The 17120-nt window shown below is 44.3% G+C and overlaps 1 protein-coding gene across 2 annotated transcripts; it reads left to right on the top strand.

The window, feature by feature from the left end:
- The first annotated feature begins 1077 nt into the window (after window positions 1–1077).
- LOC135522837 (armadillo repeat-containing protein 1-like) lies at window positions 1078–14354 on the top strand. Of its 2 annotated transcripts, none has more exons than XM_064949464.1 (7): window positions 1078–1370; window positions 2260–2468; window positions 3805–3896; window positions 8760–8943; window positions 9577–9693; window positions 9825–9899; window positions 10943–14354. In XM_064949464.1, the coding sequence occupies exons 2-7, from the start codon at window positions 2307–2309 to the stop codon at window positions 11135–11137; spliced, it is 825 nt and encodes a 274-aa protein (XP_064805536.1). In that variant the 5' UTR covers window positions 1078–1370; window positions 2260–2306; the 3' UTR covers window positions 11138–14354. The 2 variants fall into 2 exon arrangements, with proteins under 2 accessions (XP_064805536.1, XP_064805537.1); XM_064949465.1 differs by lacking the exon at window positions 1078–1370 and adding an exon at window positions 1384–1490.
- The last annotated feature ends 2766 nt before the right edge of the window (window positions 14355–17120 follow it).

The following is a 17120-nucleotide window of genomic DNA, read 5'->3' as shown; positions in this document are numbered from 1 at the left end:
TAACCCTTTTTTCTAACCCTTCACCTAACCTTCAACTTTTTAGCTAACCTTCCCCTAATCCTAAACTTAACCCAACTCCTAAATGTAACCCTAACCCTTAGAATAGCTAATGCTAGTGAGCTAGCTAATGTTAGCCACCTAGCAAAAAACTCGTAACATATTATACTTTTTGCAAATTCGTAACACAGTCGTGAAAAGGACACAACAAAACCTATTCCCCCTCAGGAGACTGAAAAGATTTGGCATGGGTCCTCAGATCCTAAAAAGGTTCTACAGCTGCACCATTAAGAGCATCCTGACTGGTTGCATCACTGCCTGGTATGGCAACTGCTCGGCCTCCGACCGCAATGTACTACAGAGGGTAGTGCGTATGGCCCATTACATCACTGCGGCCAAACTTCCTGCCATCCAGGACCTCTATACCAGGCGGTGTCAGAGGAAGGCACTAAAAATAATCAAAGACTCCAGCCACCCTAGTCATAGACTGTTCTCTCTGCTACCGCACGGCAAGCTGTACTGGAGCGCCAAGTCTAGAGGCTTCAAAACAGCTTCTACACCGAAGCCATAAGACTACTCTACATCTAATCAAATGCACACCGTTGCTACTCTGTTATCTATGCATAAGTCACTTTAATAACTTTACCTACTGTACATGTATATATTACCTCGACTAACCCCGGTACCCCCTGTATATAGCCTCGCTATTGTTAATTTACTGCTGCTCTTTAATTATTTGTTACTTTTATTTCTTATTTTTCCTTAAGGTATTTTTCTTAAAACTGCATTGTTGGTAAGTAAGCAAGGTCTACACCTGTTGTATTCGCAGCATATGACAAATACGATTTGATTTAATACAAATTGTAAATCATAACATATCACCTGAAATGGGTGATGGACAGCCATAAATGAATACCTACTGTACCATACGAAACATAACCTATCATACAAAATGTACGTATAGAATAACACGAAATGCTCTGAGAACAGGTTGCAACACATGCTAGAACGCGTCAATAGGCTCTCGCTGGCTCGTGCTTGGCTCTGCCCATCTCTTTCCTTGTTCTGACCACTATGATTCACTTGCTAAACTTGGAAACCACAGGATTTGGTCTATCTTGGGTTAGTTATTAACATCTTCGGCCCTACTGCCTGACAGAAAAAAACGCTCTGATTGGCTCTTCGTCTTGACAGTCACAACGGAACTGTCCAATCAGCTGTCTTCACACAGAGGCCGTGATGAATCGTAAAATGTATGCGATAGCGAGCTAACGTTAGCTATTTGACGAAATTGTATGACCGAAACAGCTTTATTTTTTGCCTAATCGCTGTCATTGTAAAGTCAAAATAACGGGAGATCAATTGGAGAAAAGGTAATAATATGCTAATACTGACTAACGTTAGCTACTGTAGCCCAGAGAGTAATGTGTTTCTGGTTGTCCTGGGAGTGTTTTCAGAGGTTAAGCGTGGACAACAATCAATGCTACAGCAAGGTGAAGGAACCAGCTAACATTATGAATTCTTACAGTTCTGATTAGAAACATGGCCATTCACCATCACCCATTCATTCAATTTGCATGCAAACGAGTGTGGAAAAAAAGGCAATGACAAACTAGCTAGCTACATTGGCCCGCTAACCGGATTGCTAGCTAGCGGTTTTGGATATTGATCTTGCTTGCGACTGGTTGTTCAGAATAAAACTAGGGTAATTCTCAGTAAAACAAAAAAGCTCCATATATGCATTGTTTTGGTCCGTTGGGCATTTTGTTGTAACTGTGGCCTCCATAATGAGCCTTATTTGCTAACCTGCACTATGTACTGGCCCATTTCAGAACAGCCTGCTAATGTAACGTTAACAGTACCATATCATTACACTGTTTAAACGTGTGTCATAATATGTCACCACATGTAATGGACTGCCACGTTTTTTTTTTAACTAGCACTTTTTTAAAACCTGCTTTAACATAGTTCTGTTAGTAGGCTTACAGACAAAAATAATAATGGTGTTGCTTTTCATGTGACCTGTCAAATTGATTTGTTTTTCACAAATCACAATATGATGCTCATACTGATTGCAGTATTTGAACAAATTGATACATCAGTTGTTATTGGCAGTGTCTTTTCAATTGGTTGGTTTGGTCATGCAGCGAGTGTCCCACAAATAAAGGCATTAGAGACTGATGTCACCGAAACAGATGTCATTGAAATGAATACGTTCGGTACTGTACAGCTAAATCTAACTTGATCCTATTATACACACAGTGTAAAGAGGCTGATTTGATGTGCACGGCACTGGGAGAGGAGGCACCATGAGTAGGGAGCTGGATGCGCTGACTGTGGTGAACCAGCTACGAGATCTTGCAGCTGACCCTCTCAACAGACGAGCCATAGTACAGGACAACGGCTGCTTACCGGGGCTCATCCTCTTTCTGGACCACCCCAACCCTCAGGTCGTCTACTCAGCATTATTGGTAAGGCTCTTCCACCACCATTTGATCATTTTGTTGGTTATGCAAGGTCAAGAGTTTTCATTTCTCCAGGCCCTGTAATGCACAGTGGTTGAAAAATTACCCAGTTGTCATAATTGAGTAAAAGTAAAGATACCTTAATAGAAAATGACTCAAGTAAAAGTGAAAGTCGCCCAGTAAAATAATACTTGAGTAAAATTATTTAGTTTGACATTTTTTTAAGTATCAAAGGTAAAAGTGTAAATAATTTCAAATTCTTATATTAAGCAAACCAGATGGCACATTTAAAAAAAAAAAATTATATATTTTTTTACGGATAGCCAGGGGCACACTCCAACACTCAGACATAATTTAAAAACAAAGCAATTTGTGTTTAGTCAGTCCGCCAGATCAGATGCAGTCTGGATGACCAGGGATTTTCTCTTTAAGTGTCTAAATTATACACATTTCATGGCCTGCTAAGCATTCAACATGTATCGACTACTTTTGGGTGTCAGGGAAAATGTATGGACTAGAAAGTACATTATTTTCTTTAGGAATGTAGTGGAGTAAAAGATGTCAAAAAATATAAATAGTAAAGTACAGATACCCCAAAACACGACTTAAGTAAAAATACTGGAAAGTACTACTTAAGTATTTTACACCACTGGTTATGCAGAAATGTGACCTGATCCATTGATCAAAAGGAGTTGGAACAGGGAAGAAAGGTCTAGGCTAGTCTTGAGTGTACCAGCAGTGTGCACATATTCTCGTACTGCTCATGATAACAAGTGTCAGTCTGAGGAGTTTATTTACACAAGTTATGTAGCTGTCCTCTCGAGGGGTTCTAAAAGTGAGGTGGTTTGTGTGTTCTTGTCATGTGCCCCCCCCCTGCTGTCCAGTTGTGTCAGGACAGGTTAGAGTGATGGTGTGTTCTCAGGCACATCTCCAAGAATCCGCACACACATCTGAGTGGTTTATATAATAGTTCTTATTTAGTGGTGACCTGGACACTGTACTTGTTGCGTGCTTGCATTGGTTATGCAACACACACATACTTGCAGCGAGAGCAAGTACTGTGTAAGTGGCTGTTTGGCTGCTTAGCCGTGTGTGGTGTGTGTTTGTGTGTATGCGTCTTTGCTTGTCTGATTTTTAACACACACTACAGTGTTTCCCCTATTTTCTACCCCCCACCCCTTGCCGCTACAACCAATGCAACCCCCCCTTCCGCAGCAGCAGCAGCCTCAACCCTTGCCGCCACTACTGAAAAAAATCCTAGGGGAAACACTGTGTTCCCTGACGGACATAAAACCAAAGATGGTGATAGGTCAGTTTGAGGTAATTTCCCTTGTCCTTCCAGGCAGTGCGCTACCTGGCAGAATGTCGGACCAACAGAGAGAAGATGAAGGGAGAGCTGGGCATGATGCTGAGTCTGCAGAATGTCATGCAGAAGTAAGTCCCCTCCCCATCACCGCCACTGCACTGCATCAGAATGAGCAGACAGACACACACACATGGAAGCATACTGTGCACTTTTCACTTAAACCTCATCCTAGTATTTCTCTTGCTTTCAGCAGGCAATATGTGCATGTTTGCAAATGTTCTGGACAGGAAGGTTGTCTAAGGTTGACATGTAAGGATGAATTTGATTAATTCTGAATTAAAGTGGGTCTGTAAACAATTAATTTGCTGTTTCCACACATTGAGGGATTTAATGCAACCTGTCACTTGTTTTTTTTAAATATCACAATTAATCTAGTCAGTGTCCTCACTGGTTTTTGTTCAATGCTGAACAATGTTAGGGTTGCCAGGTATTTCTCTTAAGGACTGTTATATCGGGTTGTGCAGCCAAGATCTACACTTTCGGAACTGCGTCTGTCATGTTCATGTCAATTGAATTCCATTTAGCCAGGCATAAAACAATTTAATTTACCCTTACTATATACCCTTTATTATTTAGGAAACCCTCCTGTTTTAATTTATTGACCCTTATTTTATCAGTTGACTGAGAACATATTCTGCTTTACAGCAACAACCTTGGGAAGAGTTATAGGAGGGAGGTGAGGGTATGAATGAGCCACCTTTGGGTACCAAAATGGCCGACACATAGTGGTCATCCAGAGACGGCTCTCTAGTCTTTAGATGTGTGTGATGCTCCAGATAGGGTTGTTGGGTGAGAGTATCTGGAGGGTGTTTGGCGTTACGACTGCTGCTTATCACTGGCAGTAAGATGGAGATATGCCAGCGGTTGGCAGGTCCATACCAGGCTGTATGATCTTCTCCTAGGGCCCAACTCTCTGTGAGACTGACCTTTTGGCCTGGAGCTAACCAGCCAGTCACTTCAGCTAGTGACAGGCCCTGTCAAGAAGGGCCCTGTGGTCACACCGGCTCCCCCTGCTCCCATTCTACACACCCTGACCTTGGGTAGAGGTCGTTCATGGCTGGAGAGAGTGTGAACACAAGACTTAAGGGAGGGACAGGCTAGTGAAACTTCACTATGTTGGTGTTAACACCAGTCCAGTCCCAAGTCTCTACTGTTACACTCTGTGTGGGGATTAATTTTATATTAAAACTGTTTCGAGTCTTTCAATGAAAATTGGTAGTGATACTGTGTAGCTTGTGCAAGTGATACCGTGTAGCTTGTGCAAATGATACCGTGTAGCTTGTGCAAGTGATACCGTGTAGCCTGTGCAAGTGATACCGTGTAGCTTGTGCAAGTGATACCGTGTAGCTTGTGCAAGTGATACCGTGTAGCTTGTGCAAGTGATACCGTGTAGCTTGTGCAAGTGATACCGTGTAGCTTGTGCAAGTGATACCGTGTAGCTTGTGCAAGTGATACCGTGTAGCTTGTGCAAGTGATACCGTGTAGCTTGTGCAAGTGATACCGTGTAGCTTGTGCAAGTGATACCGTGTAGCTTGTGCAAGTGATACCGTGTAGCTTGTGCAAGTGATACCGTGTAGCTTGTGCAAGTGATACCGTGTAGCTTGTGCAAGTGATACCGTGTAGCTTGTGCAAGTGATACCGTGTAGCTTGTGCAAGTGATACCGTGTAGCTTGTGCAAGTGATACCGTGTAGCTTGTGCAAGTGAAACCGTGTAGCTTGTGCAAGTGAAACCGTGTAGCTTGTGCAAGTGATACCGTGTAGCTTGTGCAAGTGATACCGTGTAGCTTTATGCAAGTGATACCGTGTAGCTTGTGCAAGTGATACCGTGTAGCTTGTGCAAGTGATACCGTGTAGCTTGTGCAAGTGATACCGTGTAGCTTGTGCAAGTGATACCGTGTAGCCTGTGCAAGTGATACCGTGTAGCCTGTGCAAGTGATACCGTGTAGCCTGTGCAAGTGATACCGTGTAGCCTGTGCAAGTGATACCGTGTAGCCTGTGCAAGGTTGTCTAGTCCATTCGGAAAGTATTCAGACTTTTTCCACATTTTGTTACGTTACAGCCTTATTCTAAAATTGATTACATTATTTTTCCCCACAATCTACACACACTACCCAATAATATCAAAGCAAAAACGGGTTTTTAGAAATTGTTGCTAATTTATAAAAAAATATCAGACCCTTTACTCTGTACTTTGTTGAATCACATTTGGCAGCGATTACAGCCTCAAGTCTTCTTGGGTATGACGCTACAAGCTTTGCACACCTGTATTTGGGGAGTTTCTCCAATTATTCTCTGCAGATCCTCTCAAGCTCTGTCAGGTTGGACGGGGAGCATTGCTGCACAACTATTTTCAGGTCTCTCCAGAGATGTTCAAGTCTGGTCTCTGGCTGGGCCACTCATGGACATTCAGAGACTTGTCCCGAATCCACTCCTGCGTTGTCTTGGCTGTGTGCTTAGGGTCATTGTCCTGTTGGAAGGTGAACCTTCGCCCCTGTCTGAGGTCCTGAGCACTTTGGAGCAGGTTTTCATCAATGATCTCTCTGTACTTTACTCCGTTCATATTTCCCTCTCTCTCCTGACTAGTCTCACAGTCCCTGCCGCTGAAAAACATCCCCACAGCATGATGTTGCCACCACACTTCACCATAGGGATGGTTCCAGGTTTCCTCCTGACGTGATGCTTGGCATTCAGGCCAAAAGGTTCAATCTTGGTTTCATCAGACCAGAGAATCTTGTTTCTCATGGTCTGAGAGTCCTTTCGGTGCCTTTTGGCAAACTCCAAGTGGGCTGTCATGTGCCTTTTACTGAGGAGTGGCTTCCGTCTGGCCACTCTACTGTAAAGACCTGATTGGTGGAGTGCTGCAGAGATGGTTGTCCTTCTGGAAGGATCTCCCATCTCCACAGAGGAGTTCTAGAGCTCTGTCAGAATGACCATCAGGTTCTTGGTCACCTCTCTGATGAAGGTCCTTCTCCCCCAATTGCTCAATTTGGCCGGGCGGCCGGCCCTTGGAAGAGTCTTGGTGGTTCTAAACTTCTCCCATTTAAGAATGATTGAGGACACTGTGTTCTTGGGAGATTTTCAATGCTGCAGACATTTTTTGGTACCCTTCCCCAGATCTGTGGCTCGACACAATCCTGTCTAGGAGCTCTAAGGACAATTCCTTCAACCTCATGGCTTGGTTTTTGCTCTGACATACACTGTCAACTGTGGGACCTTAAATAGACAGGTGTGTGTGTGCTTTTCCAAATCATGTCCAATCAATTGAATTTACCACAGGTGGACTCCAATGAAGTTGTAGAAACATCTCAAGGATGATCAATGGAAACAGGATGCACCTGAGCTCAACTTTGAGTCTCATAGCAAAGGGTCTGAATACTTATGTAAATATGTTATTTTAGTGTTTTATTTTTAATACATTTGCCAACAATTCTAAAATTCTGTTTTTGCTTTGTCATTATGGGGTATTGTGTGTAAATTGAGGCTGTCATTTAACAAAATGTGGAAAAAGTCAAGGAGTCTGAATACTTTCCAAATGCACCATATATATATGTGTATATATAATAATAGCCATATACAGAAGTGTGTGTGTGTGTGTGTATTTCAGTATATGAGAGCGAGCGATATATGATCGTAAGTAAGGTTTGCTATTATTATGTTTTTAGTCAAATATTATCTGTTCGGGCTTCTTGCGGTCAATTTGCAGTCTACAAATGATTTGTAATTATGTTCCGCCCCCCGACCATTCGTTCATGAATAATCATCTCGCGGCTGAATCTAGCTGCTCATCCCTGATCTACAGCCGAGCCATGCTGTCCGCTAAGGAGCCATTGTACTTCTGTTAGCCAAGCTAACATATGCTTTAGAAATCATATTTACTGACCAATCTCGCTCTTTCAATTATGATCTATGTTCTCTGATGTTCTCTGTTGAAATAAGAAGACTTTTAATACTTCCATAGTATAGCCTAATTATTAGACATTTTAGAGACTGACAGAGACCTTTTAATACTTCCATAGTATAGCCTAATTATTAGACATTTTAGAGACTGACAGAGACCTTTTAATACTTCCATAGTATAGCCTAATTATTAGACATTTTAGAGACTGACAGAGACCTTTTAACACTTCCATAGTATAGCCTAATTATTAGACATTTTAGAGACTGACAGAGACCTTTTAACACTTCCATAGTATAGCCTAATTATTAGACATTTTAGAGACTGACAGAGACCTTTTAATACTTCCATAGTATAGCCTAATTATTAGACGTTTTAGAGACTGACAAAGACCTTTTAATACTTCCATAGTATAGCCTCATTATTAGACATTTTAGAGACTGACAGAGACCTTTGTGAATGTTTGGTTGTTTTTATGATTGTAGTGTGGTAATTTCTCCTTCAACAGGGCTGTCTATTTATACAGTAGAAAGGTTAGGTAGTGACAAGCCTGTCACAGTGGCTCTCTGTAGGGGTATGGGGACCCCCCCCCCCCTTCATGCAGCTGGACAGCTCTCTTAGCGTGCAGTTTGTCTGGCAGAGCGACGACCTTTAGAAATATCAACCACTCAGTCCAGTCGGCTCTGAGAGAGACATGGACAGGCCCAGACCACCGAGGACAGGACGCTCAACTGTAACGGAGACCGCCGTCGTCGTGTGGTACAAAGAGACAGAGTAGACATGGATACTTTTTACTGTGTATGTCCGCTTCCTTTTTGACTTGGATTCATTGCTACCATCTTGCCCTTGTCTGGATTTGAGGAGAGTACCTGACATGACGAAAAAGTTAAGGTTTATAAAATGAATGTAAAAAAAATATATATTAAAAAATCTCTAACAGCAAGTATGCCTTTGTTTCCTGAGAGAACTGTCCACATAATGATTTCAAAATGAATAGTTTTCTACTTAACCTCTTGTTGTTTCTCCCATCTCTCAGGGGCAGTTCCCCAGGGGAGACCAAGCTGCTGGCGTCTGAAATCTATGAGATTCTGCAGGCAGCTGGTAATGAGGCAGAGCAGTCTGAGGCTACCTCCTGCAGACGCAAGGCCCACTTCTTCCTGGGCTCCACCAACAAGAAGGCCAAGACTGTGGTGCTGCACATCGACGGCCTGGATGACTCGGTGAGTGGATGGTGGTGTCTCCACCTTGTACAAACACAATGACACCTGAGGAGATCAGTTTGCCAAACCAAAAATCCAGGCTGGATTCCAATCTGTTTTTTTGCTTCGTGACTTCTGGCCTTAACGTGTCTCACAGGAATCAAAACGGGTGAGGAATCAAACCTGTGTTCTTTATTGCGATAGGCTAACACATTTCGAGAAGTCACCACCACTAGAACCCCTGAGACAGGCATATTGTTGCTCTGTTGTCACGGTGACCACATAGTGTTAACGCAGGTTGTCAGGGAGTGTAGGTCAGTGTTGTAAATGTCAGCCATTGAACAGCAGGGTGTTGGAGATCAGACCTGAATACCACACCACAGGAGAGCTGCACCTGGCCCTGATCACATTACTCCAGACAGACTGTGACACACCACTCATATCGCCACACACACAGGACAATGACAGTGAGTTCTTTTGAAATGTCATGTTGATTGTTATGTTGCTGCTGTAAATGTAATGTAACATGAAACCCCTTCATATGAATAGAACGTAGATGGTTACATTTGTATCCGGAGCTGCTTTCACGTCAATATTGTCTTTTCTCGTCCTCTCATTTTGTTTATCTCCCCCCCCCCCCCCGCCGTCTCTCAGACTCGTAGAAGTCTGTGTGAGGAGGCCCTGTTGAAGATCCGGGGGGTGATCAGCTTCACCTTCCAGATGGCTGTGAAGAGATGTGTGGTCAGGATCCGCTCTGACATCAAGGCTGAGGTGAGTATGACCACACAGGCACGCTCCATCCATTAAACACTGCACTTTGGCCAGAGAAGAAGAGTTTAAAACATCAGTTGTTTTGGTTACAAATGTGTTACACAAAGACCGCCCATCTTTGTGTTCCTCAGGCACTGGGCACAGCGATCAACTCCACCAAGGTGATGAAGGCTGCACAGGTGGTGAAGGGAGAGGATGGAGGAGAGGTGAGTAGAAGGAGGGGAGGCATAATACTCACATCAAACTCAACTTTATTTAAAGTGCATTTTATTTATTTTTATTTCACCTTTGAAACCAAATTGCATTGTGGGAAAGTGCATTTGAAATCGCAACATTTTATGGTCAAATGAACAAGATTTTAAAAACCTGAAGGTAATAAAATATATTAATAAAAGAACATCAAACAAAAAAACTTTTGTAAAATAATAGTGAAACCATTGTCTTAAAGGCCAAGCTAAATAACTGTTAAATAATTTATCAAAGACCAGGCTGAAAAAGGTGAATCTTCAAACGTGATTCAAAGATCTCAACTGTGACCGGTTGCCCTGTTACCTGACAGGGCAAGTCTTTGTGGTGGGTTATATTCTCTAACTCAAAAGGTCCACACCCAGTGGGAGTAGGCATGGTAGAGCTCTTTACCAACTCATATGGTTGGAGATGCTTCTGTCTCTCTGTGCTGGGGATGGTAGTTATTTGGAGTGACTGTGATATCTCTCTGTCCTTAGGGCGTTACTCACCCGCCTAGTCACATGACCAATCCCAGCAAGCCCTCGAAGCAGTGTGTCACGACACCCTGTCTCTATAGGAAATCTAACAGTCTACACCTGTTGTTTACGAAGCATAACAGTGAAATGCTTATTTAGGGGCCTTTCCCAAACATGCAGAATACAATAAAAAATACTTGAGGATGATGGGATAAAAACATTAGTAACACGAGGATCTGAAGTAGTTAAATTAGACGAGACCACTGCTCCCCCCCCCCCCCTGGTCACTGTGATGGTAGGCTGGGGGGGGGGCTTTCTCAACAGGAGCCACAGCTCCTCACTGACCTGCTGCTGTTCCCCTGCTGTCCAGCAGGGGGAAGAGCTGGTTCACTTATGTTTCAGACTTGGCATTAGAGGTCAAGAATAGTTTGCGGTTGCCTGATCTTGGTTTTGTTGTCTTCACTATATTTTTTTTTATATCAAACCAGTTTGCCACTAGGTAGGGATTCTGAACTATTCCCTGTTGTATTTCTCCCCCCCCCCAGCTGATGCTTCCATTCCAGGAGGGTGCAGAGGAGGCGGTGGTGGAGCACAACGAGGACATCCCAGACTACCTCCCTGAGGAGGAAAGCCCGTCTCAGGAGCAGGACAAGGCCGTGACGCGCGTTGGCTCCATCACAGATGGCGTGGGCTGGCTCAGCACAGCCGCCAACTTCCTGTCCCGCTCCTTCTACTGGTGACCACTTCCTGTGTCCGTCACAATCCCAATCCCAAGCCCACTAACCACCACCCGACGGTCACCTTAGCCCCGCCTATTTCATCCAGCCCTTCTACACTGCTCTCTAGTCCCTCTCAACAGCCACACAGAGTACCACTCTGCTCAGTGTACAAGGAGCGCTGGACTGCCAAGTGCAACCTGCAATAACCTTTACTTGTTTCTAAAACAAAATGAGCTAAGAAAATGCTAGCTACTGTACCGCAGGCTGAACTCGCTGCACACTAAATACACTCAATCTCTACTCGTTATGCGTCTCATAAGCCATAGACAGAGGACTTCAGAATCAGCTTACATCTCTTTTCCTTTAGGGAAGTAGTTTTCTCTGACGCCCGATGGGTCCATCATCTCTTTGAAACCAAATTGCATTGTGGGAATGTGCTGCATCGTCTTCTGAGTTTGAGCGATGGCATTGAATGATGCTGCGCTTGTGGAAATTGGAGTGTTTTTGTGCTTATCTGTTGCTTCTTTTCCTCATCTTTGTTTTGATAAGATTTTTTCACCCTTTTTCTGTTTGCCAATTTAGTAATCCCTAATTCACTTTTCGTTCCCCTGCGGTGAGGGGCTTTTGTTTGTGCCAATCTTGCTCGCTGCCTTGTTTTCATCATGCTTACGTCTCTATCCTTCGTTAGGTGCCTTTTGGACTCTTCACTGCCATGTACTGCTATTTATTTGTCCAGTTTTACTTCACTCGAAACCTCTGAAGCCTTGTGAATAATGCAAACTGTGTTCTCTGCGTTGGGAGCTATTTCCCACTATTTCCCACTGCTCATGTCTCTCACAGAGAGATGTCATATTATTAGCGAGACAAAGAGACCCCGGTGAAGGACGGCTGATGACAGGACATTAGCTGCTCCATAGAGGACGGAGGCAGAAAGAAAAGGGAAATGATGCCTACTGTTCTACTGTAGGAAGTCGACATTAGTACACATGACTTCTCGTTAAATCCTCCTGGGACTTGGGAGTCTCTTGGTTGTACAGTAGAGGTGAGCCTTCAGACGGATCATTGCTTATGTTGAAGTTGTGATGCGTTGACTCGCATCAAGTTGACTTCTTTAGCCTTTTCCCCTTCATCAGTGTTTTCATGTGGGATTATCATATGGGCATCTGTCGTCTGAAAGATCTGAGTAGACAACCGGTCCTAAATCGGTGTGATGGAGACCTCAGGGCTTGATAGCCACCTGCTAAATGTGTGTCCCTCACCCTGAAGCCCATCAACATGTTCACTATAGTGGCCCAGCCACTACATGTGTTTGTTTTTACCCCCTTTAGCCAGCAGTGTCCTTAAAATGACATACACATACGGACACACCATTGCTGCTGTCAGAAGGACACGAGAGGTGTAAGCAGCATCACTGGTCTGGATATGTACATTTCAAATCAAATTTTGGTCACATTAATACATGTTTAGCAGATGTTAGTGCGAGCGTAGTGAGCGTAGCTTGTGTTTCTAGCTCCAACAGTGCAGTTGTATCTAACAATTCACAACAACACACACATCTAAAAGTAAAAGAATGGAATTAAGAAATGTGTAAATATTCAGACAAGCAATGTTGGAGTGGCATTGACTGAAACACAGAGTAGAATACAGTATATACATATGAAATTAGTTAAACAGTATTTAAACATTTATTAAAGTGACTAGTGCTCCATTATTAAAGTGACCAGTTAGTCAATGTATATAGGGCAGCAGCCTCTAAGGTGCAAGGTTGAGTAACCGGGTGGTAGCCAGCTAGTGATGGCTATTTAACAGTCTGATGGCCTTGAGATAGAAGCTGTTTTTCAGTCTCTCGGTCCAAGCTTTGATGCACCTGTACTGACCTCACCCTCTGGATGATAGCAGGGTGAACAGGCAGTGGCTCGGGTGGTTGTTGTCCTTGATGATCTTTTTGGCCTTCCTGTGACATCGGGTGCTGTAGGTGTCCTGGAGGGCAGGCAGTGTTCCCCCATTCATGTGTTGGGCAGACTGCACCACCCTCTGGTAAATGGTGCCTGGTTTCCTATTAATCATCATGTTCATCTCAGTCCTTATTTCAGGAAGAAATCACGTTTTTTTCAACAGTTATTCTTTGTCTCCATTTTACTTTGTGTTGGAAAGATGAAACACATTTAAAATGTAAATATTGCCCTTTTTGAAGAGGTTTTGACTGAAACATTGAAGTTCGATATTAGGTTTGTGCATAGATTCCTCTTTGGATTGACTTTTTATTCCTTTTATTCCTTTTGAGGAACCCTTTCACACCTGTCATCCTTTTCCAGGTGAATTATGGTCTCACTGTGTAAAGGAAGTGCTGACCAGACAATAGTTATGCTTCTGGAGGCCAAACTCACAGCTCACACAGCTAGTAGGATGGATTGATTTACTGCAGTGGGCTAAATCAGGGTCACCGTGTTTCTTGGTAGTCTTAAACAGATCTACTTTGAAAAGTCTACACCTCACACACATGGTAATGGGCTTAAAAAAAGGAGACACCATTACCATGTCAGATATAGTTGAAATGTATTACATTTTGAGTTTTCATGCTAATATTACACTTTTATATACGTCACAGAAGACTGAAATATAATGATGACATTCCACCCATAAGGCCACTGGGGGGCGATTTGGTTGTTTTACTGCAAGAAAGGCCTACAATAACCTCAGCATTGATCTAATAGCGTATATCCACTACAGTGAGTTTATTCTCTATCTGCATCCCACAGAAGCAGTGCTTACGAACGACAAGTCAATGAAGTCATCACTTCTATTTAATCCTTTGTCTTCCTTTTTTTGTTCAACATGAACAGCATCAGTCATTACTTAAGTTGCAACATGTAAAGTACATTTTATTATAAGTTGCACTAGTACTGTATATCAAATACTTGGAAAAGTTTTTTTTGTCTCTGTTTAAATCTCTTATGTCAAATCAAATGTTAATTTGTGCCGAATACAACAGGTGTAGACTTTACCATGAAATGCTTACCCCTTAACCAACAATGCAGAGTTAAATAAGGAAATAAACACATGAAATACACCCTATCGTTTAATAGTCACTCCATCAGGATGGCTGACAGAATCATGTAGCAAGTCCTCAGAATAGCAGACACTTCTTGTGCTGTCTAATGTATTTCAGATCTGAAAATGGTTGATTCCCAATTTACGATAAAGGCAAAGAATATTAAAAATAACTTTAAAATGTAAATGGTTTGCGTCTGTGTTAGCTGTGTGTGGGGGACGACTTGAGTTATCCAGAAAAGGGCCACATGTTGTTGCATGTTGCGTGTGTGCATTGAGTTGAATTCCATTGTCATAGGATTTCTGAAACCTGACAATCCCCATAGGAAGAGCAAGACTTTGTCCTAGGCACGCAGTCATCTACCATGGCCATAGTACAGCAGCTATAAACCTGCTTGTGTTGCCAGATCAAAATGCTGAGGGCAGCAGCTGTACTCGTAGAGCGGGAAAGAACAAGATATGATTAAATCTGTTTTCCTTGCGGGTGCAGAAGTGAACTGCCCCAGGTCAATCCCCTGCCTGGCCTGGTCCACCTCTCCCCCTGCCTGGCCTGGTCCACCTCTCCCCCTGCCTGGCCTGGTCCACCTGCCTGGCCTCCACCTCTCCCCTGCCTGGCCTGGTCCACCTCTCCCCCTGCCTGGCCTGGTCCACCTCTCCCCCTGCCTGGCCTGGTCCACCTCTCCCCCTGCCTGGCCTGGTCCACCTCTCCCCCTGCCTGGCCTGGTCCACCTCTCCCCCTGCCTGGCCTGGTCCACCTCTCCCCCTGCCTGGCCTGGTCCACCTCTCCCCCTGCCTGGCCTGGTCCACCTCTCCCCCTGCCTGGCCTGGTCCACCTCTCCCCCTGCCTGGCCTGGTCCACCTCTCCCCCTGCCTGGCCTGGTCCACCTCTCCCCCTGCCTGGCCTGGTCCACCTCTCCCCTGCCTGGCCTGGTCCACCTCTCCCCCTGCCTGGCCTGGTCCACCTCTCCCCCTGCCTGGCCTGGTCCACCTCTCCCCTGGCCTGGTCCTGGCCTGGTCCACCTCTCCCCCTGCCTGGCCTGGTCCACCTCTCCCCCTGCGTGGCCTGGTCCACCTCTCCCCCTGCCTGGCCTGGTCCACCTCTCCCCCTGCCTGGCCTGGTCCACCTCTCCCCCTGCCTGGCCTGGTCCACCTCTCCCCTGCCTGGCCTGGTCCACCTCTCCCCTGCCTGGCCTGGTCCACCTCTCCCCCTGCCTGGCCTGGTCCACCTCTCCCCCTGCCTGGCCTGGTCCACCTCTCCTGGCCCTGCCTGGCCTGGTCCACCTCTCCCCCTGCCTGGCCTGGTCCACCTCTCCCCCTGCCTGGCCTGGTCCACCTCTCCCCCTGCCTGGCCTGCTTCCCCCCTTCCCTGTTGGTTTTCATACAGATCAACATTGACTGGTCTCGCCTTAATTTCACCCAACTATATGAACTGAAGCAGAGCGCTGAACATTGCAGGATCAGTAAAGGAAGGACCAAGAGTTCATGGAGGGCATGCATTGTTGTCAGTAAAACATATTACTACAATATAGACATTTTTTTTCTGTTAGTTATTATTCGTACCGTCTCTTAGTGTCCTTTTAACCATGAACTTCCTGTTATTATGAACCCATCTATCATAGCCCCACCTATGAATGTTTTGAGGCACAGTGGGACTGACCTATTCTTAAAAAGCTACAACGAGCCTCACTTTACCAAGCAGGGTAATCGAGACCATACGCATGTGGAGGGCAAGTGCATCAGACCACAGAAGACTTTCAGACCCACTGGGGAAATATGATGTGCTCTCCGCTAGAGGGAGTCAGTTAGCTGGGAAATGTGTGGAAATTACAAATTGTGACCAACAAGAATGAAAACCAGCTCAAAACTTGCCATTCATTGTTCAATCACATGTCAACTCTGAGGACAAGGAGAAACATACTGGCCTCTGGTTTTCTACAATGATGCAATAGACCTCTAAAAATGTTCAGTTTCAGTTGGCTTTAAAAGCTAGCAAAAGGATTGGGGTCAATTCCATTGAAATTCCAGTCAATTCTTAAAGTAAACCAAATTCCAATGTCAAATGTTCCTCAATGGAATTGTCCGCATTGGAAGATAATTGCAATTGACCCCAACCCTGCTTAGTAACCGTTTAAGCAATATAGAGTTCTGAAGCAGCTCACTGAAGTCGGGCCCAATTGACCCTGTCAGAAGATCTGAGATGTTTTGTTTCCCCCCAAAATTAAAAGATAAATTGAGTTAAGCAGTAATTGAACAGGGTAGCTGAAGCATTGAACCTTGACTTAGTGCCTTCAGAAAGTATTCATACCCCTTGACTTAGTGCCTTCAGAAAGTATTCATACCCCTTGACTTAGTGCCTTCAGAAAGTATTCATACCCCTTGACTTAGTGCCTTCAGAAAGTATTCATACCCCTTGACTTAGGGCCTTTATAAAGTATTCATACCCCTTGACTTAGGGCCTTTATAAAGTAGTCATACCCCTTGACTTAGTGCCTTCAGAAAGTATTCATACCCCTTGACCCAGGGCCTTTATAAAGTATTCATACCCCTTGACTTAGGGCCTTCAGAAAGTATTCTTTGACTTAGGGCCTTCAGAAAGTATTCAACCACTTGACTTAGGGCCTTCAGAAAGTATTCATACCCCTTGACTTAGTGCCTTCAGAAAGTATTCATACCCCTTGACTTAGGGCCTTTATAAAGTAGTCATACCCCTTGACTTAGGGCCTTCAGAAAGTATTCATACCCCTTGACCCAGGGCCTTTATAAAGTATTCATACCCCTTGACTTAGGGCCTTCAGAAAGTATTCATACCACTTGACTTAGGGCCTTCAGAAAGTATTCATACCCCTTGACTTAGGGCCTTCAGAAAGTATTCATACCCCTTGACTTAGGGCCTTTATAAAGTATTCATACCCCTTGACTTAGGGCCTTTATAAAGTAGTCATACCCCTTGAAG

Source organism: Oncorhynchus masou, chromosome 30 (assembly GCF_036934945.1).
Source record: "Oncorhynchus masou masou isolate Uvic2021 chromosome 30, UVic_Omas_1.1, whole genome shotgun sequence".
Classification (NCBI taxonomy): Eukaryota; Metazoa; Chordata; class Actinopteri; order Salmoniformes; family Salmonidae; genus Oncorhynchus; species Oncorhynchus masou.
Note: the sequence above shows the minus strand (reverse complement) of the source record. Positions and strands in the feature narration are given on the sequence as shown.